This window comes from Rhincodon typus, unplaced genomic scaffold, assembly GCF_021869965.1.
Source record: "Rhincodon typus isolate 14 unplaced genomic scaffold, sRhiTyp1.1 hic_rhity00001838, whole genome shotgun sequence".
Lineage (NCBI taxonomy): Eukaryota > Metazoa > Chordata > Chondrichthyes > Orectolobiformes > Rhincodontidae > Rhincodon > Rhincodon typus.
The window spans coordinates 411-23,031 of NW_025967476.1; the positions used below are offsets into that span (position 1 = coordinate 411).

Sequence of the window (22,621 nt, forward strand, 5' to 3'; positions counted from 1 at the left end):
GGTACAGTGGCAGAGCAGAAACCTGTTCAAAGGGGTATAACTAAGAAGGTGCAACAAAGATGTGTGCACATTTGGGGGCAATAATAACACATCTAAGGACATTGGCGCAGAAAGAAATGTTAGATGTGATGTCGGTAGCTGAAAGTGCGGACAACTCATGATAAAGATTGTATCTTCCCCAAAGTGGCAAAGGCGAATAGTACTTCCTATAACTTTGGCATGTAATTCAACATTCCATAAAATGGTATATTTTAACATTTCTTTTTCAATGTGTAAATGTGGGATCTTATGGTGATGCCTTCTGGGTAACAAACATGCTTAATTTAGTAGTCCATTTGTTTTTAGAGTTATGGGTGAGTAAATTTTGAATTCTACGAATGTACATACATTTATAAATTGTTATTTATTCATTTGAATTATCACTGTATTGTAGTCAGAAGTATTTTAGTATATTTAGACTTTTTGAAGACCTGTGGAAAATCTTAGGGTTACCACCTTTTTTTTAATGTGCATTTCATTTAGCTATTAGAAATAGGGAATGTAGTTACTGTTATGCACAAAAGATTTAAGTGCTAAACTGTGTTTTAAGAAGTGTGTCTTGTAAAATCGATTTATATATGTCATTTTTATCTGGGTTTTATGTAAATCAAGGCTAATGAAGTCAGTGTTCCTGTGATTTGCCTGATAGTTACACTTGTGCAGCCCATTTACTCTACTTCCCGTGGAAAGCCTGTCAATGTTCCCTTTATTTCAGGTCGCACTTTGTGACATGCAGATGCGTGGAATTTGTCGAGACCTCTTGCCTGGTGAACCATTTTGTAGTCCTCTGTTAACTGTACTGGCAGAAGCGACTGTCCAGTTGATCCGAAAACTGCATAGCCATGACAACTGGATGCCTGCGATTAACCACCAAATGCTTTGTAGGCTTGAACTGATTGGTTCGATAATGAAAGAAGCAAAAATTTTGAAGCTGAATAAATCTCGAAGTAAATACTCAGTAAAGAAAAATACCTTTGAGGACAAAGAAACGAGAGGACAAGAAGATAAATTATTCAAGGGTGAAGATAAGGCCCAAGGCATCACAGATTTAGCTGAGCTACAGCTAAGAATGTTGTGCAGAGAAGTATGGCCTGTTCTGGCAGTTGTTGGTGGAATTGACTGTGGGCTCCGTGTCGGTGGTCATTGCATACATAAGCCTTCAGGGCGCAGAGCAACCCTTTTAGGAGTTACAAAAGAAAGAGGCACCTCTGCAAGACTACAGTGGGAAGATGTGGAAATCACTATCAGGTACAAATCTAAGATCAGTTTAGAAATTAATGTATTGCATCGACATGGGAAATGTCAGCATAGTGGGAAGAGGTCACCCAGCTATTCTATCCATCACAGAAGGATAAGAGTGTAGGTGGACTCAATTGGAGGTGGATTGGGGGTGTGATGAGGGAGTGGGAGAGAATATAAGTCTTAATGTGGAACAAAAACAGAAGTTGTTGGAAAAGCGCAGCAGGTCTGGCAGCATCTGTGAAGAGAAGTCAGTTAATGTTTCAGGTCCGGTGACCCTTCCTCAGAACTGAGGAACATGTGGAAAACTTATAGTGTGGGCTTTGTTCACCTGATAAGTACATTAGGAATAGCTGCCATCTTGAAAAGATACAAAGCAATCGTCAGAATGACGTTCATATAACAATATAGTGTGTAACAATCAATATTAAGTAAACTTCCCTTAGTGTGCTGTATATACTGCTTTGTTTTTAGTTTTGACACTGGATTTCTGTTGGTTTTCATGTTACACTGCCAAGTTACTAGCTTAATTACAATCTTAATAATGGATAACAATAATTTAAAATATTCTGAAGAAATTAGTTTTCAGCTAGTGTAGTCAAGATTCGTCCCCAAGCATAGTAATATATTTCGCTTTAGGGATAGGTTTACCCCTCTGCAGATTTGTCTGATCAACTTTTTTCAGATTTGCTCAAGTGAATCGTAGGTGAATTGAATGGAATGTATAGAATTTGAAATAGTCTAGGTTGAAATGATCATACAATCTTAACAATAAGAAATTAACAAAAAAATTGTTTGTCTGACGATGTGAATCTGGCATTTTTGTTCTGAATGCATGACATTATAAATATAAAGGCATTGCTTCTATTTAATTTTGACTCTTACTACTATTTCTATCCAATTTGTATCTATTTCATTTCTGTACTTCTTTTATCCATGTTCTTTAATACATCTATTTTACTTTCTCCTTTACAAATTTTTTTTATTTTTCTTTTTCGCTTTCAATCTCCCTTCGTCGTTATGTTATAACATCTGCTAATAAAGCTTCCTGAATTCTTGGTCTCCCAGTGACACACCACTCTCTACACTGGAGCCATGCAAGCCTTACCACTTTGATGTCACAAGATTTCATGGTCTTAAATCTGCCATGTTACTGGATCTGACCTACTTGACTGGAGTCCATGAAGAACCTGAAATAAGCAGCAAGGTGACGCCAAATAAAGACTCAGCCGAGAAAGTTGTCAAGGCCGAGTTAGAAAAAAAGTTGGATGATGAAATTGCAAAATTTATGGCAGATGATGACCACAAAGACCCCACCAATTTACAGAACAGAGAACCATCAAATGTACTCACAAAAACCGTAACGGATCAAAATGAAGAAAATGAGGCTGAGAAAGGATGTGATTTTAAAGTGGATGGTGATTTAATTGAAAACTGTCAGAGCTCATGTGACCGGAATTTACAAAGCCATGAATTATTCCTAGCTGAACTACGTGCTGTGCAACTTTCATACATCTCTGTTGGGGCCATGAAAACCCTTAGTGCCATACTGAGTTATGGAAAATATGCTGACTTGCTCCTTGTTCCAAATATCACTGCAAGTAGTCAGAGTAGTTCAGAATGTGCCAAACCTTCCTCCAGCTCCATAGAGAATACGGAACTTAGAATGGTTCTTCATTACTTAATGAGGTGCATGGTAAAATGGGCTGTGCGGCCATGCCCAATTAAACGAGTAATTTCGCTCGCTGATCTAGAACGTGCACATGTCATGATCTTCAAGTGTGCTTTGGATTCCCTGGTGGGAGATTACAGAATTAAGGAGAATAAAGGTAAGAAACATTTATCTAGAATTGCCTCTCCTCGTTATTGTACTGTAATTTTTGGTACCCATCCCCTATGGAATATTTTATTATGATTGCCTCACTTAAGAATTAACACATTTTGTTCAACAAATAAGAAATGTACTCTTACCCTTTCAGAGAACCAGTTGCATTGATCTCGACTACATCCAGAATTTTTTTTTAAATTCCCTAATATAGTGAGACTACATTTTTTCAGTGGCTTAACATCTGCTTGAGAAATGATGCTGGTCACTAGAGTATGTCAGTAGAGACAGATCTAACCAGTTTTGTGTGCTATATTTTCAATAGAAATAGCAGCAGTGCTGTTTTACTTTGAATTCAAAATACAAATCATTTCAGAGTTGGCAGATCATAGAGTCATAGAGTATTACAGCATGGCGACAGGGCTTTTGGCCCAAACTGGTCCATGTTGACCAGAATGTCCATCCACGCAAACCCCATTTCCCTGCAGCTGGCCCGTATCCTTCTAAACCTTTCCTATCCATGTATTCATCCAAATACCTTTTAAAAGTTGTTAATGTACCCGTCTCAACCACTTCCGCTGGCAGCTCATTTCATTTGCCTACCACCCCCTCTAAATAAAAAAAAAAAAAAAAAAAAAGTTGCCCCTCAGGTTCCCATGTGTTCTTTCCCCTTTTACCTTAAACTGATGCTAGTCCTCGATTCCCCAACCCTGGGAAAAAGACTGAGTGTATTCACCCTATCCATGCCTCTCAGGATCTTATACACTTCTATAAGATCCCCCCTCAGTTTCCTATATTCTAAAGAAAAACTTCCTAGCTTGTCCAACCTCTCCCTATAACTCAGTCCCTTGAGTCTTGGCAATATCCTTGTAAATTTCTTCTGCACTGTTTCCACTTTAATAACATGCTTCCTATAGCAAGGTGACCAATACTGAACACAATACTCCAAGCGCGGCCTCACCAATATCTTGTACAACTTCAACATAACTTCCCAACTTCCCAGCATCCGCAGTTCTTTTGGATTTTGTTCCCAACTTCTATACTCAGTGCCCCGACTGATGAAGGCCAGTGTGCCAAAAGACTACTTCACTGCCCTGTCTACCTGTGACTCCACTTTCAGAGAACCGTGCACTGAACTCCATGGTCCCTCTGTTCCACTACACTCCTTAAGGCCCTACCATTCACCATGAAACTCCTATCTTGATTTGGCTTTCCAAAATGCAACACCTCACACTTATCTATATTAAACTGCATTTGCCATTTCTTGGCCCACTTCCCCAGTTGATCAAGATCCTCCTGCAATTTCTGATAACCTTCTCACTGTCTACGATACCACCTATTTTAGTGTCATCCGCAAACTTACTAAACATGCTTTGTACATTCTCATCCAAATTATTGATATGGATAACAAACAGCAATGGGCCCAGCACTGACCCCTGAGGCATACCACTAGTTACAGGCCTCCAGTCCACAAGCATCCTTCCAGTATTACTGTTTGCTTCCTACTATTAAGCCAATTGTGTAGCCGATTTGCCAACTCTCCCTGGATTGCATATGATCTAACCTTCCAGAGCAGGCTATCATGTGGAACCTTATCAAAAGCCTTACTGAAATCCATATAGATTATGTCTACTGCCCTGCCCTCATCAACATTTCGTCAAAGAACTGTAACAAATTTGTGAGGCATGATCTCCCATGCATGAAGCTGACTACTCCTAATCAAACCCTGTCTTCTAAATGCATGTATGTCAGAATCTAATCAAGTAACTTACCTACCGCAGATGTTAAGCTTACTGGTCTGTAATTCCCAGGGTTTTCTTTGCAGCCCTTCTTGAATAAAGGCAAAAGATTTACTCCTGTCCAGTCTTCCGGGACCTCGCCCGTGGCTAACAATGATGCAAATATATCAGCCAGGCCCCCCGCAATTTTTTCTCCAGCCTCTTGCAGGGTGCTTGGATAAATCTGATCAGAACCAGGAAACTTATCTATCTTCATACATTCTAATACTTGCAACACCACCTCTACTGTGATATGGACTGTCCCCAAGATATCACTGCTAACTTTCCCAAGTCTTCGTGTCTTTCTCAACAGCAAACACAGAGGAGAAGTATTCATTGAGGACCTCACCCACCTCCTGCGGTTCCACACATACATGTCCACTTTGGCCCTTGAGAGGTCCTATTCTCTCTCTAGTTATTCTTTTTCCTTTAGTATACTTAAATTTACTTTAATTCTCATGTTCCACCATTAATCTGTTTTTTAAAAACCCACATGTGAACATGTATCTCACTCTTTGCTGTGCTGCACTTTCCAGGTTAACAGAGATGCTCTCCTCTTAGATGATTACAATTCATGCAATGTCCTTTAGGGAAGAAAACTGCTGTCCTTACCTGGTCTTGCCTAAGTGTGACTCCAGACCCACAGCAATGTGGTTGACACTTGACTCCATTAGGGATGGATAATAATTGTTGGCCTGGCCAATGACACCCGCATCTTGTGAATGATGTTTTTAGAAAGGCCAAGTTTGGCCTCTTTAGCTAAAATATCAAATTATTGATTTTGTCAGGTGGTGTGGCTGTAGTGCCATTTCAGAAATTAAGGCTGACTCTCCTGTGCACTACTGAGGGAATTCTTCACTGCCAATACCCTATTTTGAAAAAGATCCCAGTTGTCCTAGTCAAAACTTATTCCTCAATTGACACACAAGCTCTTAGAAACATAATGATATTCCCATTACTATCACATTGTGTTTCTAAAAGCTTGCTGCATGTCAATTAACTCCTGCCTTTCAAAAATTACAATAGTAATTACATTTCAAAAATACTGCTTTGGCTGTAAAGAGCTCTGGAGTTTACTGAATCACTATGGACTATACAAGTGCAAGTTTTATTGTTTAACTTGTTTTGAATATTAATAATCATAAAATAATATGGTTTCTTTAATGTGACAATAGTCATTGTTTTTATATATTCATTGAGGGGATGGGGCTTCACTGGTTAGACCACTATTTATTGTTCATCCATAACTGCCTTAGAAAAGGTGATGATGAGTTAACTTCCTGAACCGATGTAGTCCATTTGGTGTAGGAACTTCCACAATGCTGATGGAAGGGAGTGCCAGGATTTTGACCCAGCAACGCTGAATGAAGGGTGATATATTGCCAAGTCAGGACCCTCCGTAACTAAAGGCACAAGATTTGCTGCTCTCTAGTCTTCCGGGACATCACCGGAGGCTAACGATGCAAACGGTGAAAAATTTGTAGGTGGTGTTATTTCCATGTGTCTGCTGCCCTTGTCCTTCAAAATGGTAGCAATTATTGATTGGAAGGTGAAGCCTTGGTGAATTTTTGTAGTGTACCTTGCAAATGTTATCCATTGATGCTGCTCAGCATCGGTGGTGGAGGGAGTCAACGTTTGTGATGTGATGCCAATCAGAATCATTTTCCTTTGTGCCAGGTATGACTCCAACCAGTGGAGAATTTTCCCCTAGATTCTTGTTGACTCTAGTTTTGTTAGGCCTCCTTGATGAAATGATTTTGTCACTGTTACATTTTTTCCAAAGAACTGTTTTTAAAACTGTTTTCTTCCTCAGTTCCCTTTAGCTAGGTTCAACTTTTCTCAATCTCCATTACTATTTTCATTCTACTTAATATGAACAAATGAAAAAGTACAACACAGGAACAGGCCCTTCGGCCCTCCAAGCCTATGCTGACCATTGTGCCCTAATTAACCTAAAAACAAACCTGCCATTTTTCGATCTGTATTCCTGTATTCCCTCCCTATTCATGTACCCATTTAGGTGCCTCTTAAATGTCTTAAATGTGCCCTCTTCCTCCACCTCTTCTGGTGGTGCATTCCAGGCTGCTACCACTCTCTGCGTGAAAAGCTTCCCTCGCACATCTCCTTTAAACTTTCTCCCTCTCACCTTGAACTTGTGCCCCCTTGTAATTGAAACTTCAACCCTGGGAAAAAGCCTCTGACTATCCATCCTATCTATGCCTCTCATAACTTTGTAGACCTCTATCAGGTCTGCTCTGAGCCGCCATCTTTCCAGTGAAGACAATCCTGGTCTTTTTAACCTTGCCTCATAGTCAATGTCCTGGAGACCAGGCAACATCCTGGTGAACGTTCTCTGCACTCTCTCCAAAGCTTCCACATCCTTTTGGTAGTGTAGTGACCAAAACCGCACATAATACTCCAAATGCGGCCTAACAAGGGGTTTATATAGCTGCAACATGTTTTGCCAACTCTTGTACTCCACGCCCCAGGCGATGAAGACAAGCATGCCATATGCCTTCTTAATCACCTTGGCTACCTGTGTTGCCACTTTCAGGGAACTATGGACCTGTACGTCCAGATTCATCTGAATGTTAATGTTCCTAAGGGTTATGCCATTTACAATATAATTCACATCTAAATTTGATCCTCCAAAATGCATCACCTTGCATTTGTCTGGATTAAACTCCATCTGCCACTTCTGTGCCCAAGTTGCCAATCTATCTATATCCTGTTGTACCCTTTCACAATCGTTGGCACTATCAGCAACTCCACCGACTTTCTTGTCATCAGCAAACTTGCTTATCCGACCACCCACATTTTCCTCCAGATCATTTATATATACTACAAACAACAAAGGACCTGAGACTGACCCCTGTGGAATACCACTAGTTACCAGTCCCCATACTGAAAAACATCCTTCCACCACTACCCTCTGTCTTCTATGACCAAGCCAGTTTTCTGTCCATCTAGCCAGGCCACCCCAAATCCTTTGTGATTTTAGTTTTTGTACCAACCTCTTATGTGGGACTTCATCAAATGCCTTACTAAAGTCCAAATAAACTACATCCACAGCCTTTCCCTCATCGGTCATCTTCATTACCTCTTCAAAAAGTTCAATCAGGTTGGTGAGACATGACCTTCCCTGGACAAAACCATGCTGCCTGTCATTAACTAGTCCATTTTCCTCCAAATGCGCATATGTCTTGTCCCTCAGTATCTTCTCCAAGAGCTTCCCCACCACTGACATCAAGCTCACTGGTCTATAATTTCCTGGATTATCCCTGCATCGTTTCTTAAACAAGGGAACAACATTTGCTAATCTCCAGTCCTCTGGAACTTCATCTGTGGTCAATGAGGATATGAACATGTCTGCCAATGCCCCAGCTATTTCCTCCCTTACCTCTCTCAGTAACCTGGGGTAGGTTCCATCTGGTCCTGGGGACTTGCCTATCTTAATGCAATTTAAGATTCCCAAAACTTCCTCTTTCAATATGTTGACATTCTCTAGAGTATTCACACACTCATTCCTGACCTCAACATTATTCATGTCGTTCTCGGTGAAAACCGATACAAAGTACTCATTCAGGATCTCCCCCACTTCCTGTAGCTCTACATATAACTTCCCTCCTTCGTCCTTAAGTGGGCCTACTGTTTCGTTTGTTACCGTCTTTCTCCTAACATATGCATAAAAAGCCTTGGGATTCTCCTTGACCCTGCTTGCTAAAGACATTTCATGGCCCCTTTTTGCCTTCCTAATTGCGCATTTTAAGTTCCTTTCTGATTTCTCTGTACTCCTCCAGGGTTTTGTTAGTTTGTAGCTGCCTAGACTTTTTGTATGCTTCCCTTTCTCTTTTGACTAACCTTACAATTTCTCTTGTCATCCATGGTTCCTGAATCCTGCCATTGCTATCCTTTAGTTTTGCAGGGACATGCATGTCCTGCACTTTAGTCAATTGGTCTTTAAAAGCCTCCCACATGCCAGAGGTAGATTTGCCCTCAAATAACTGCTTCCAATCCACAATCTCCAGTTCCTGTCTAATTTGGGTGCAATTGGCTCTTGCCCTATTAAGCACCCTCGCCCGAGGGCCACTTGTGTCCTTTTCCATGACTACTCAAAATCTTATGGAGTTATGGTCAATCAGCCCGAAATGGATTCCTACTGAAACATCAATCACCTGTCCTGGCTCATTCCCTAGGACCAAGTCTAATATGGCCTTCTGTCTGGTTGGATTGTCAAAGTACTGCCTCGAAAAGCCCTCCTGGACACAACTAGTAAATTGCTCTTCATCCAGTCCCTTGGCTCTGAGGGATTCCCAGTCAATAAGAGGAAAGTTGAAGTTACCCACCACAACTACCCTGCTCTTTTCACACTTTTCCAGTATCTGACTACATATCCGCTCCTTTGTCTCCCGTGGGCTGTTGGGAGGTCGATAGAAAACTGCCAACATTGTGATTTCACCTTTCCTATCCCTGAGCTCCACCCATCTAGCCTCAATGCAAGATCCCTCCAATGTGTCCTCCCTCAACACAGCTGTGATGTGATCCCTAAATCAGCAATGCAATTCCCCCATCCTTTTTGTTTCCCTTCCTGTCCCTTCTAAAGCAGCGATATCCAAGTCCTGTCCCTCCTTTAACCATGTCTCTGTAATGGTAATAACATCATAATTCAATGCAGTTATCCATGCTCTTAGTTCATCTGACTTACCTGCCCTACTTCTTTGAAGTAAATGCATTCCAGTCCTCCAGTCCCTCTGAGCCCTGTGCTTTCCCTTTGCCTGCTCTTACTCTGTGCCATGCATATCTCTGTCACACTTTTGTCCCCAGGCCCTGCACTTATTTGCCTCGTATTCCGGTTCCCACTGGGACTTGGCTGGAGCACACTTGTTAGTGTGTCCAGGAGGGCTTTTTGAGGCGATATGCTGATATAACATATGTAGAAGTTAAATGTTGCCTTGTTGTCAATGTTGTTCATTCTCATCTTGCATGCTTCAAGCTCATATATATTAATTTTAAATTGTAGTTTTCAATATTTGTGAGTTTTCAGTATTTGTGAATTGTTGAACCTAGCTAGAGGGAACTAAGCAAGAAAACAGTTTTTAAAACTGTCTTTGGAAAAAATGTAACAGTGACACAATCATTTCTCAAGGTAGTCACTTAAGCCTGATCATCATCAGCCATTTTGTCAATGGCTTTCTCTCCATCAAAGGGTCATAAGTGGAAATATTCACTGTGCAATGTCAGCACCGTTCATGACTCCTCCAATTCTGGAGGAGTCTGTGCCCAAATGCAGCAAGACCCAGATAATGTTCTAGCTTGTTATCATAAGTGGCAAGTAACATTTGTGCTGTAGATGTGCTGGGCCATAACCATCTCCAGCAAAGTCAAAGTCAAATGTCAGATACTTTAGAGACTTTTAAGTGACTCTTGTATAGGCACATGGATGATAGTATAATGTAGGATATGCAGGGTAGTTTGATCTTAGTGGTATAATAGGTCGGCACAACATTGTGGGCTGAAGGGCCTGTTTTGTTTTATGTTCTAAAAGAGAATCTAGCCATAACTTCTTGCAATTTAACAGCATTCCCATCACTGCTCCATTTAAGTGAGATTACCGTAATGGTCCCACCTACTTGACCTTGCCCCTCACCTGTGATGTGGTAACCATCAGAGTAAACTCATTAACCATTCTTACAGTTAGCATAGCTTCTCTAATGTCACAGCAGCCCTATAGTCCTCTGGGACTATGGCAACTTTAACTCTACCTTCACAATTCATATTTTGGGGGAATTGACATTGACCAGAAACCAAATTGGATGAGCTACGTACATAAATCTATTATGAGAACTTGACACAGGCTAGGAATTCTGTAGAAAGGAACTTGCCTATGTCCCCAACGCTTGTTGACTATCTACAATGCACAAGTCACAGGTGTGGTGGAATGTTTTCTGTTCATCTGAATGGGTGCAGCTTCAACAATCCTGAACTTTTGGCATGAGGACAAAGCAACCTTCTTGATTGGCACTCCATCCACAACTTTCAACATTTATTTTCTTCACCACTGTAACAGTGACAGCAGCAAGTTGTGGTGCAGCAACTCGCCAAGGTTCCATCAACAGCACCTTCCAAATCCACAAACCCTTAGCACCTAGATGATGAAGGGCAGCAGTGCATTGGAATACAACAACCTGCAAATTCCTTTGTCAGTCACACACCATCCTGACTTGAAACTATATTGTTGTTCCTTCAGTGGCACTGGTCAAAATCCTGGATTTCCCTTCCTGTCAGCACTTTAGTTGTTCCTAAACCCCAAAGACTGCAGACTTCAAGAAGGCAGTTCACCATCACGACCTGCAATTCAAGATGGGTAATAAATTCTGGTCTGGCCAGCAATACACTCACTCTCATAATAAAAATAATTCTTATAGTTAGTGTGGCTTCTTCTATCACAGATTGCACCGTATAAAAGCAAAATACTCCAGATGCTGGAAATGTGAGATTTTAAAAAAAAAAACAAAAATAAATTGTTACTTTCCAGATATTTTGATGATACTTTGATTATATTTCCAGGTACTTTCCAGATATTAGCAATATTTTGTCATAGCTTGGGAAAGTTAGAGAACAAAGATTTTAAGCAGAATGTTTTATGACTGTTAAAGGGATCAGAAGTATTTCAAAGATAAGATGCTGTGTTGGTAAAGAATTAAAAATAGTTGTTGGGATTGTTGGAGGCATTGCTGAAACTTATAAAAGGACACCAGTATCAGTTTATAACAGATGCATGGTTAGCCATGCAAACCAAAAGAGTTATTTGTATTATTCATACAAGAGAATGAGTGTGTTGCTGGCTAGGCCACTATTTGTTGCTCTTCCTTCAGGTGCACTGGAGGTGGTTACAGTGAACTGCCTTCTTAAAGTCTGCAATCTTTGTAGGAACAACCAATAAAAACATAGTTCAATACTGCAGTGAAGAAAATTTGTACTTGCTGGAAATAATGCACATTAGATTGTGTTATTAAATTCAGAAAATTAGAAGTTGCTGACATTTCTAAATATGCTGAAGGTAATGAAAAGGTAAGTGGAGATTTTTTTCTTTTGAGTTTCTTTACATTTGAACAAGTTGTCCAGAGCATACATTATTTTGGAATTTTACTGGACCTGAGCCGATTTAGTAAATCAAAATGTTACTGACAGCATATTAATAAACCAACTGCCACAGTTGTTGAGGGTCTTTGGTAAATGATCAGTGGCACCATTACCAGAATTTGATATAATGGGAACATGTATCACAAAGTTAATAGCAGCAAATTTATCGTGACCTTTATTTCCTGCCAATGATGTCAAACTTCAGCCAAATTGATTTATTTGTTCAATTGAGTATCAATTACTAGATGTGCCATTTGTTCAAAAGAAATATTGACTCATTGTCTTTTAAATCCTGATTTTAGATACCTCATTACCAGAAAATGCAAGACTTCACTCTCAAGCAGCGTCAACTTCATCCAGTACAGTTTCTCTCTATAGTAACTCCTCCGAGGAAAGTGCCGGCATTCCCTTCTCAGTGTCAGCTTCAAATTCTTCTTCAACTACTAATTTGGGTTCTTTAATGTCTGCTAATGGACTAGAAAATTTTAATCCTTTCTTGCCTGTCAATGTTTTACAGTAAGTGAATATTGATAATGCACTCGATATTTTAGTGCATTCTTTTATTCTTTTGATGAATAGAAAGTATTCACTTTGCATGTGGGAGGCTCCTAAGAGAACTTTTACCAATGAGTCTTTCTGTAAATCTTCCTATCAATTTCCAAATTTCTAGAATTAGCACAGGTTTATCACTACTAAAATATTCAGAACATTCGAACACAGTCCCTTCACATAAGTGTTATTTATGTTGGTAAAGGGGGATTTTAATTGAATATAGCCAGCTTTAACATCAAAAATGATTTCCGGTAACGTTCTTGAAGCTTTCTTCATTTGTAGCTTACTAGATAATGCACATTTTTTTATTGTAGTTTGATTTCAGTTTCAACGTTTTCCTTTAGGTCTGTGGATCCAATGACACCTGAAGCATCTCAGCTAGTGAGGTCAGAGGCAGCATTGCAAAATGGTAGCTTTGTAGTACTGCCTACAATTGTTTTTGTATAGGATAAGTTGTTGAAAATAAATTTGCAGAAGACACTTTAACAGAAACAAGTTAGCACTACATGTTGTTATTAATGGTAATGGTGAGTTGCAATAGGGAAAGTTGCCCTCAGTTTTCAACTATCAAAAGTCATCTGAAAATTGAGGACACCGTCATGACCAATTTTTAAAAATGCCAAAATAAAATTGCATATAAATATTTCTAGTATTTCTATAAATAAAAATTGAATGTTTTGACCAAATTGCACTATAGGTGGAATCATAGGCTAGGAAGCATTTGCCCTTAACCTATTTCCATCTCTGTAAATGAAGTCCTGTTCTGCATCCTTAACAAATTGTTCATGTGTAATTTATGGTAGTAATTCACTAATACTTGGCAAAGTATTGGGGTGGCACAGTGGCTTAGTGGTTAGCACTGCTGCCTCACAGCACCAGGGACCACCCTTAGGCAGCTGTCTGTGTGGAGGTTGCACATTCTCCCCATGTCTGCATGGGTTTCTTTCGAGTGCCCCGGTTTCCTCCCACAGTCCAAAGATGTGCAGGTTCAGTGGATTGGCCATGCTAAATTGCCCTATTGTGTCCAGGGATGTGCTGGCTGGGTGGATTAGCCATGGAAAATGCAAGGTCACAGGGATAGGGTGGGGGTCTGGGTCTGGATGGAACGCTCTTTGGAGGGTAGGTGTGGACTCGATGGGCTGAATGGCCTGCTTCCACATTGTAGGGATTCTTTTTAAAAAAAAATAGATTTTTAAAGAAATATTATAAATGCCACGCCAGAAAATTCAAATTTGGATCGTTACTTACTGAGGAGCTTTGAAAACATTTAATTTGACTGTTCAGTTACAATATTGAAGAGTGTAAATTAGTTTTGCATAACTGATCTGGTAATTTGATTTATCCGAGTGTTATAGTTTTATGAAAGATTGTGCAATACCTTGGAGAGACCACGCTTGGAGCATTGTGTGAAGCTTTGATTTCCTTACCTAAGGAAAGATATACTTGCCATAGAGGCAGTGCAACAAAGGTTCATTAAATAATTCCTGGGATGGAAGGCTTGTCCTTCCATTTTCAACTCCACTTTTCTGCCTTTTCCCTATAACCCATGATTCCCTTACTGATTTAAAAATCTGCCTACTTCAAACTTGAATATTCTTAATGACCCAGCCTTCTGCAGTGAAGAATTCCACAGATTCACTACCCTCTGAGAGAAAAAAAAAATTGCCTCTTTCTTAAATGAGGTGACCCACCGACCAGCTGATGTTATTAAATTATGGACACTGCAGAAGACAAACCTGTACAAAACAAAATTCTCAATAAGTGCTGTGAGTAAGTTATAATATTATGTAGAATTTATTGAAAGTCCCTTTTTAATTAAGAGGAGACAAGCAGCATAACAAGCAATTGTGGAATACTGCACAAAATACACTTAAGCTAAAATATCATCCATGGCTGACATTTTATTGTCTTCTTCTAGATCTATCAATTTCAGATGGGTCATCAAATATAGTCCTTGGTGAAAGCGAGTTTTCCTTTGTGCTGAAAATGAGAGGGAAGCTTATAAATCCGCTTTAGACACCCTTTCACCATTTTTTACTGCTGCACCAAAGTAGTGGGTGGATGTCTTGGAGATGACCATCAGATACATTAGGGACATTCAAGCGACTCTTGGATAGGCACATGGATGATAGTAAAATGTAGGGTGTGCAGGGTAGTTTGATCTTGGAATAGGATAATAGGTCAGTGCAACATCTTGGGCTGAAGGGCCTGTACTGTGCTGTACTGTCCTGTGTTCTTCTGTGTTCAACCAAGTGCTGATTCGTCCATAACCTATGACCCTTCTGATTAATAAAACTGAAAAAATACAGATTATGCACTTCTTGGTTATTAGGTTTAGCTCATTAATTGATGATCCCCAAACAATATGATACCTTTGTTGAAATGATGAATTCAAAACTGGTCCATTATTCACAACAGTATATCTTTCCCCAGCTGTTTCCAGATTTATTTTGATAACTTTGTGCTGTGTCATCTTCTCATTTCCTTATCCCCTCTCTCCTCATGAGTAGATTTTTTTTATTCTTTTTGGAACGCATCTATTGAGTTGGTAATATCTGAAGTCAGTTGTCTTTTTTTAATTCTTCTTGGCCTTAGGTAATGGTAATATCATTTATTGTTGTTTCCTGGTTGCCTAAGGAAATACTAATGGACCAATTTCTTGAGCAGCTATTTGCGCATGTTAATTGTTTACTGGGCCACTTCATAAAGCACTAGAACACTAGAACACTAGCCATGCAGTGGAGACCAACGTTGCATTTAGAACACTCTGGGTAGGATAGTGAGTTTCTTCACTTATAACTGATCCAGTTATGAAGTTAAAACAATCTAGCATTCTTTGTGGTACTTTTTCCTGGTATTGGCCTGTAATGACCATTTTATTGAATACATTTTCAGAACTTTGAATATGGGGTTTAAAGCCATGACCTCTGCACAGCATAATAATTATGCTGCTATACCCTTATAATGTCATTGTTCCTTAAGGTCAGTTGAAATTTCCTCACTACTCCAGTTGAGGTTAAGCTCGTGTTTTATACAGGTTTGTCATAATTTCCTTGCTTTGATACTCAATATCCCTATTTATGAAACCCAGATTCCAGTTTGCTTTCTACAAAAATAAAACAATATTTAGTCAGCACTTCTTGAAGACCGTCTGGAGAATTCTAAGAAGAAAGACCTGAAAATGCATCCATTCGTAGAATCAAGATCGTTTTGAAAGATGTGTCATTGATGCCCATCAAATTCACACTGTATTAGCTTCTGATCTTAGGAGTCATAGATCTTTAATGCACAGAAAGAAGCCGGTTCAACTCATAGGCCTGTTCTAACTCTGCTACAACAATCCAAAACATAATTGTATCACCCATCTCTCTCCTTAAAATGCTGTACCTTGCAATGCTACCAATTTTATCAATGTTTCCTTTGAAAGATGCAGTGGCCTCGTTCTCAGCTAGTTCTTGTGGAAATCTGTACTTCAGCAATCTTTGTGCTAGAATATTCTCCTCATCTCTCTCTATTTTAGCAACAGTGTTAAATTGTTGACTCCTTGAAGTGTTTCCCAATGAGAGGAACTAGATTTTGCATGTTCACTTTTTCAAAATCCTTCATTTTATAAATCTCTTACTAGACTTTAATATTCCGTTATTACGTCTTGCATCTAAAGTAACTCTGGGACAGATACCATAAAAATTCTGTTGTTACATATTGTACCTGGAGCAACTCTGGAATAGATTGCCAATTAAACGTTGCAGAAGGGCTCTAATTAGGCTATCATTTTCAGATATCTCTGGAAACGTTTCCTCGCTGTTCTCCAAGATTATGAAACTTCACTTTACCTGAAAAAAAATTGCTGAATTTCAACAGCATGCTGATGCTATCAGGTGTAATGACAGTTTTATAATGCCAATCAAATATTTTTAGCCAAACTTATGCTTAGATTTACTCTATCTCAGGAAATAATAATTTAATTTTTGCCACCTCTGCGATGACCGATAACCTTTACACAGAGATTTGAATTCCCAGTGACTGACTCAGAACAATTTGCAAGGATTCACATTTAACTGAATGTTGTAATTTAAGATTTTACTGTAATTGTCACTTAAAGCAACATTGAACAAACATTATATAGTTAGGATCCATGTGGGAAGCTGTAAACTGGTGACCCAGAAAGAAGAAATTACTAACAAGATCTCACTTTTTACAACTTGTACAAATCCAAGTGAACATAAATATGAATAAACGGCGAACAATACATAGAGGGAAATTTCACTTTAAATGGACCATATAGGAAAGATCCATTTTATAGGACCTTAAGAATCTCTCAATTCCCTGCAAAGACATGGCATTATGTAGCTGCATGCTTCCACAATATGCTGTTCGTTATGCATATGTGGTAGATGAATAATCATATTCAATAACAGCTTTCACCTTCAAATTTCATGAGTACAATTATCATAAGCAAGACTGTTTGAATCCCCTATTCCTTTGATATTGATAGCACTAATGGTATAGCTTTTCAACAGAACTACCAGTATACCCAGATCACTGTTTGGAACTTCTGGGAAACCACCCAGATCTTCAGAATCTGTAAGCTACTCATAGAGCATTCCAGTCTTTTTTTACAGAGCTTGTACTTTGTCTCTCGGAGCTCCTACTTCCTTTGCTGAACAGAAAAACTCACCTTTTCCTAGAAGAATACATTCTTCCTTTTTCAACCTTTCGGTTGTCTTCTCTTTATATCTGCATCTATGTGATGATCCCCCTTGACCTCCAGTTCTTCTGCTTGTAGCTCTCCTTTGTGTCTGACAGCATAGCATCTGGATTTAATTTCCCCGAACCGATTTCCAGAAACAAGGTGCAGTCTGGTGATTCCTACTGCTCTGATTCTCATCAGGATGAATCTCCAGTGTCTTTAAATCTCCATAGGTCGTATCTCTTCAACCAGAGAATAGGTCCCTAGCCCCATTCTGCTAGATGGCTGACAATGAACAGATTTTTTTTTTTATTTTGCTGTTTGCTGTTGTTTCCCTGTCCCTGCCTCCAGTCTCTTGCAGACCAGCCAGTTCTGCCTTAATGTTCGGGTGTGAAAACTGGCAATTGTGTTTCAATAGGACTTGTTCTGGGCCCCTAGTTCTCATGACGACTAGAATATCACGTGTCCCTCTCTATTTCTCTATCTTTACCTTGAATTAAGAGTTTAAAACATAATCATCTTCTAAAACCTCACACTTGTAATTAAGGCCGTACTTGTGATTTGCCCAAGGGCATCTGCACCTGGGCTAATGGGCCGAGGAGTGGCAGATGGAGTTTGATTTAGGTGTGGTGAGGTGCTGCACTTTCAAAAGGCAAATTAGGGCGGGCTTATACACTTAATGGTAAGGCCCTGGCGAGTGTTGTTGATCAAAGAGACCTTGGAGTGCAGGTTCATAGTTCCTTGAAAGAGGAGTCGCAGATAGGATAGTGAAGAAGGCATTTGGTACACTTGCCTGCCTTGGTCAGTGCATTGAATAGAGGAGTTGGGAGGTCATGTTGCAGCTGTAAAGAACATTGGTTAGGCCACTTTTGGAATACTGCATGCAGTTCTGGTCTCCCTGCTATAGGAAGGATGTTGGTGAAATGGTTCAGAAAAGATTTACAAAGATGTTGCGAAGGTCGGAGCGTTTGAGCTATAGAGAGAGGCTGAATAGACTGAGGCTATTTTCACTGGAGTGTCGGAGGCTGAGGGGTGACCTTACAGAGGTTTACAAAATCATGAAGCACATGGCTAGGGTAAATAGACAAGGTCTTTTTCCCAGGGCGGGGGTGTCTAAAACTAGAGGGCGCAGGTTTAAGGTGAGAGGGGAAAGATTCCTAAGGGGCAACTTTTTCACAGAGAAGATGGTGCATGTATGGAATGAGCTGCCAGAGGAAGTGGAGAAGACTGGTACAATTACACCGTTCAAAAGGCATCTGAATGGGTATATGAATAGGAAGGGTTTAGAGCAATATGGGCGAAATGTTGCCAAATGGGACTAGACTAATTTAGGATATCTGGTCGGCGTGGATAAGTTGGACCGAAGGGTCTGTTTCTGTGCTGTATATCTCTGACTCTATGATGTCTCAAATAACCTGGCTACCACTGTAAATGCAAAGACACATGAATGAATCAATGAATCTCTTGCATCTATATTTTCCAGGCTATGGAACTGTGTACATGTGGAAACCAAAAACATACTTTTCTCTAGCTGCCATAGTCTAGGGAATTGGACTCTTCTATAATTTGAAGGAAGCATAATTTTTAACCTTCATGGAATGGGTGTGAGGATCTGGCCATGAACATCTAGAAATAGTTGGAAACAAACATGTTGGCAGAATGCAGTCACCAACCGCATGGGCCAGTATGGATTTTTCTCACTAAATAAGTTCATGGAGCAGCCTCAATAATGTTACTTTCAAGTATTACTGTTTAGATACATCAGAGCAAAAGAATATACATTTTGTCAAATCTGTGTATGGTGCTGGATTAACACTAAATCATAGTCACCTATCTCTTGTCTTTTTAAAATAAATTACCTTATTGTATGTGGAAGACCAGGAAGAAAGAAAATCAGCTAAAGATTTCTACATAACATGAACTGTAAATACTTGGACTCCTCTTTCATGCTTGAGTCCCTGTTCCTCAAAGGCAGTAATATAACCTCATACGAAAAGATGCCCAGAACAGCATACATCACTACATTTGGGATCCAGCGGATCTCTTACATGTAAACTATTTATGCAATTTGAGATTTATTCTTTCCACTAATACAAGCAAGTATCATCTTTATTATTTTATTATGGCCAAGCTACAGGCTGACTTTCATACATTATTATCCAAAGGTACTAAGGGAAATGGGACAATATGACTTTAGACCACTGATCACCTAATGAGCTCATTATATGGTAAACTGGCTGAAGGAGTTAAATTGAGTATTTGTTGGTGTTTTGTTGCATTATTCCATTTAAATTATACTGCTTATACAATTCACCTTTCACATGACCAGCTTGCTTCCTTTCTTTCCTGTTTAGTTTGAAATGATTGAAGGCAATAAATGTGTTTTATAAATGTTGTTCCTGGTTACAACTTTGTAACTACTTTACAATCAAAACCAGTAAGGCTGAGGAGGGAGAGCAAAAGTATGAAACTTATGCTACCAAGGCCAAAGAACCTTAAAAGGGACAGCATTCTGGGATTCTACATTTCAATGGCAGCATCAGCGTCTTTAAATTAAAAGGTGAGCTTCATTTTAAAAACTGCAGGAGGATGTCGCAACATTGATATTTTTCTGTATCTAACTGGTAAGGGTTTTACCTTCTGCCACTTACCTATGTATCTGATGCAGTTCACGCCACAGATCATTCATTAATAAGGCCCAAGAATGCTCGGGCCTTAAGAGTGATGGCATTCTGATTACGGTCGGTTCTGCTATAACGCGATAGTTGCGTCCTGTGCAACATCGCATTATAGAAAATCATGCTATAGAAATAATGGGACCTATGGAAAAAGCAGGGTTAGGGTAGACCACCAAAAATATCACTCAAAATCACTCAAAAATCAGTCAAAAGCCTAACACAAAGGATAACATAGTTTGAATAAATGTTTAATTCGTAACTAATAATGAAATAAAAGTAAATTTAACACCTTATCTTGAAAAATGTCAAGATGACTTGAGGGGAGAGGAGGTTTTAAGGTGCCTCTCTTGTTAATGCAGGGGCTGAGCGTTGCTGTTGTCGTCGTCATCACCACCTTCAGGTGCAGTTGTGGTTGTAGGGTTAGGGTGTAGAAAAGTTAGTCTGGAAGTGGATGGTTCATTGTCTTCTGACTGTTTCTTGGGGTTGGCTTAAAAATTTTGCTGCTGTGCCCTTGTTCTTCTTTCATAAAGAAGCTGCTCATAGGGTGCCAAATCATATTCCACAAACTGATACCCTGCTGCATTCTGCATTGTAATCATTGTCCTGTAAGAGCTGCAACTGCTTCTCAATTTCCCTCAGGATAGAAGACAAAACAGAAGTGGAAAGTTCTCATGGTGCTCCATCTCCAGCTTCCACTTGCCCCTCAGTGACGAGTTGTAGATCAGCTGTAGAGAGATCTTCACAGTGAGACGTGAGCAGCTCTTCTTCAAATCCAACTTGCTTTGCAAGATCAACACAATGTTTTTTGATTCTTGGGAGCTCCTCCGAGAGCTGAAAGCCTTTAAAATCTTGAAAAAGATCTGGGAGAAGCTTCTGCCAAACTGCATGCAAATAGTCCTTACTGATATCACCCCAGTCCTCTACAATGGCAGTTGCATTTTTTGATGTTAAAGCTCTTCCAAAATTGAAGAACACTCCTTATTACACCCTGGTCCATGGGTTGAAGGAGAGAGGTTGTGTTTGTGGGTAGAAATAGCACTTGGTATTTTCAGAAAGCTCACCAATGGGGGGAGAATGGCTCAGCACATTATCAAGAATGAGGAGAATCTTGAAATCCAGATTTTTTTTCCTTGAATACATTCTAATAACAACTTGCAAAATATCAACAAAAAGGTCAGAAAAAAATTTGCCCTGTCATCCAACCCCTCTTGCTTGACCTAAAGTAGACACCTAGAGTACATTTAAGGTACTGTAACCCTTTCAAGGCTGGCAGGTTGGCAGAGTGGTACACCACCACAGGCTTAAGCTTTAAGTCTCCACTGGCTTTGGCACCCAGCAGCGCAGTCATATGATCCTTTGCCACCTTAAAGCCTGGAGCATGTAGGTTCTTGATAGCATTCGCTTCCAGTATGAACTTGTCTCATCCAAATTAAAAAATTGATCTAATTTGTAGCCTTGTTCATCAATTAATTTTTTTTTACTATGGAAGGAAATGCTGTCATACGCTCCTTGTCTGCACTGACCGCTTCACCACATAACTTTGTTATGAAAAGCAAAGTATCTCTTAAAATCAGCAAACCAGGCACTGCTAGCATTAAAGGCAGGCATATCTGCAGACTTTCAGCTTTTTTTTGTTAGATCTTCGTAAGTTGATAAGGCTTTATCTCTTATGGTGCATGCTTAGGACAAAGCCTGCGAAAAGATCATGTGATGTTGACACATACTTCTCTGCGCACTGATGGAATTTCATTATAGCCAACACAAGTTCACGTTTTAGCAAAGCATTCCCTGATTCGTCAGTCGCATTACAGCCAGTATGTGTTGCCAAAACACACATTATAGCAGAACTGACTGTGTAAGGACTTCCTTGGATGTCTTGCAACCCAGGTTTCTTTTTCTTTTTCAAGAAATACTTCACCTCCAAATATCGGAGACTAATTAAGTGATAGGAAATGATGGATATTACTCCATCTGCTGCCATTCGGACGCTCATGTTGGAGTACCTCAATGCTAATGGTAGTCTATAATGCTGGTGATTCTTTGAATTTCTGAGGACAAATATAAGTCTTCTGACCTATCAGTGGAAAGAACTAGGGAGTATTGCATTTTTACTGAATTTTAATGCCAAACATTCGTAGAACAAGTTGCTAAAATACTGTACCCTCAATACTAAACTTGAAGTGGATTAGTTTTATCATCTTACAGATTCTAAAGGACTTGCTACTTAATTAAAATATACAACACTTTGTTTTCTCCAAATAGACAAATGGTCTTTGTACGATTTCCTTCACTTTCTGGATTAATTAATAATCCTTTATTACTTCCTGGTTTGAACGTGGTACCTGCTATATCGGATGATGATGGAGAACAAAGAAATTATTTCTCATTTCCTTCTGTCTCTACGAGGCAGCATAGTTCACCAGGTAAGTCTTATTAATAATTTTTAATGCATTTATATGCTTCTAATCATTGTTTAGTCTTGTATATTTTACTTTCAAATAATATTCAAATACTTTCTGTGAAGTGTATTTAAATGTTCACTTTTCCAAGTGCAATTCAAAGCAGTTAGCTCCTCTCCTAGTTTTATTTGTGTATTGCAATCCTGTTGGGATATTCTTGTTTAAAGAAGAAATTCAACCATCTAGCAATTAACTGACAAAACTATGCCATAAGATTT

At 39.4% G+C, this 22,621-nt stretch overlaps 1 protein-coding gene across 1 annotated transcript; it reads left to right on the plus strand.

Moving 5' to 3' along the window:
• Positions 1-754: 754 nt before the first annotated feature.
• LOC109920165 (probable E3 ubiquitin-protein ligase HERC1) lies at positions 755-22,367 on the plus strand (the record flags this gene model as incomplete). Its single annotated transcript, XM_048592808.1, has 4 exons — positions 755-1,287; positions 2,347-3,107; positions 12,327-12,540; positions 22,207-22,367. Coding segments are annotated over 4 exons (1,669 nt in total), but the record flags the coding sequence as incomplete, so codon positions are not given.
• Between the last annotated feature and the right edge of the window lie 254 nt (positions 22,368-22,621).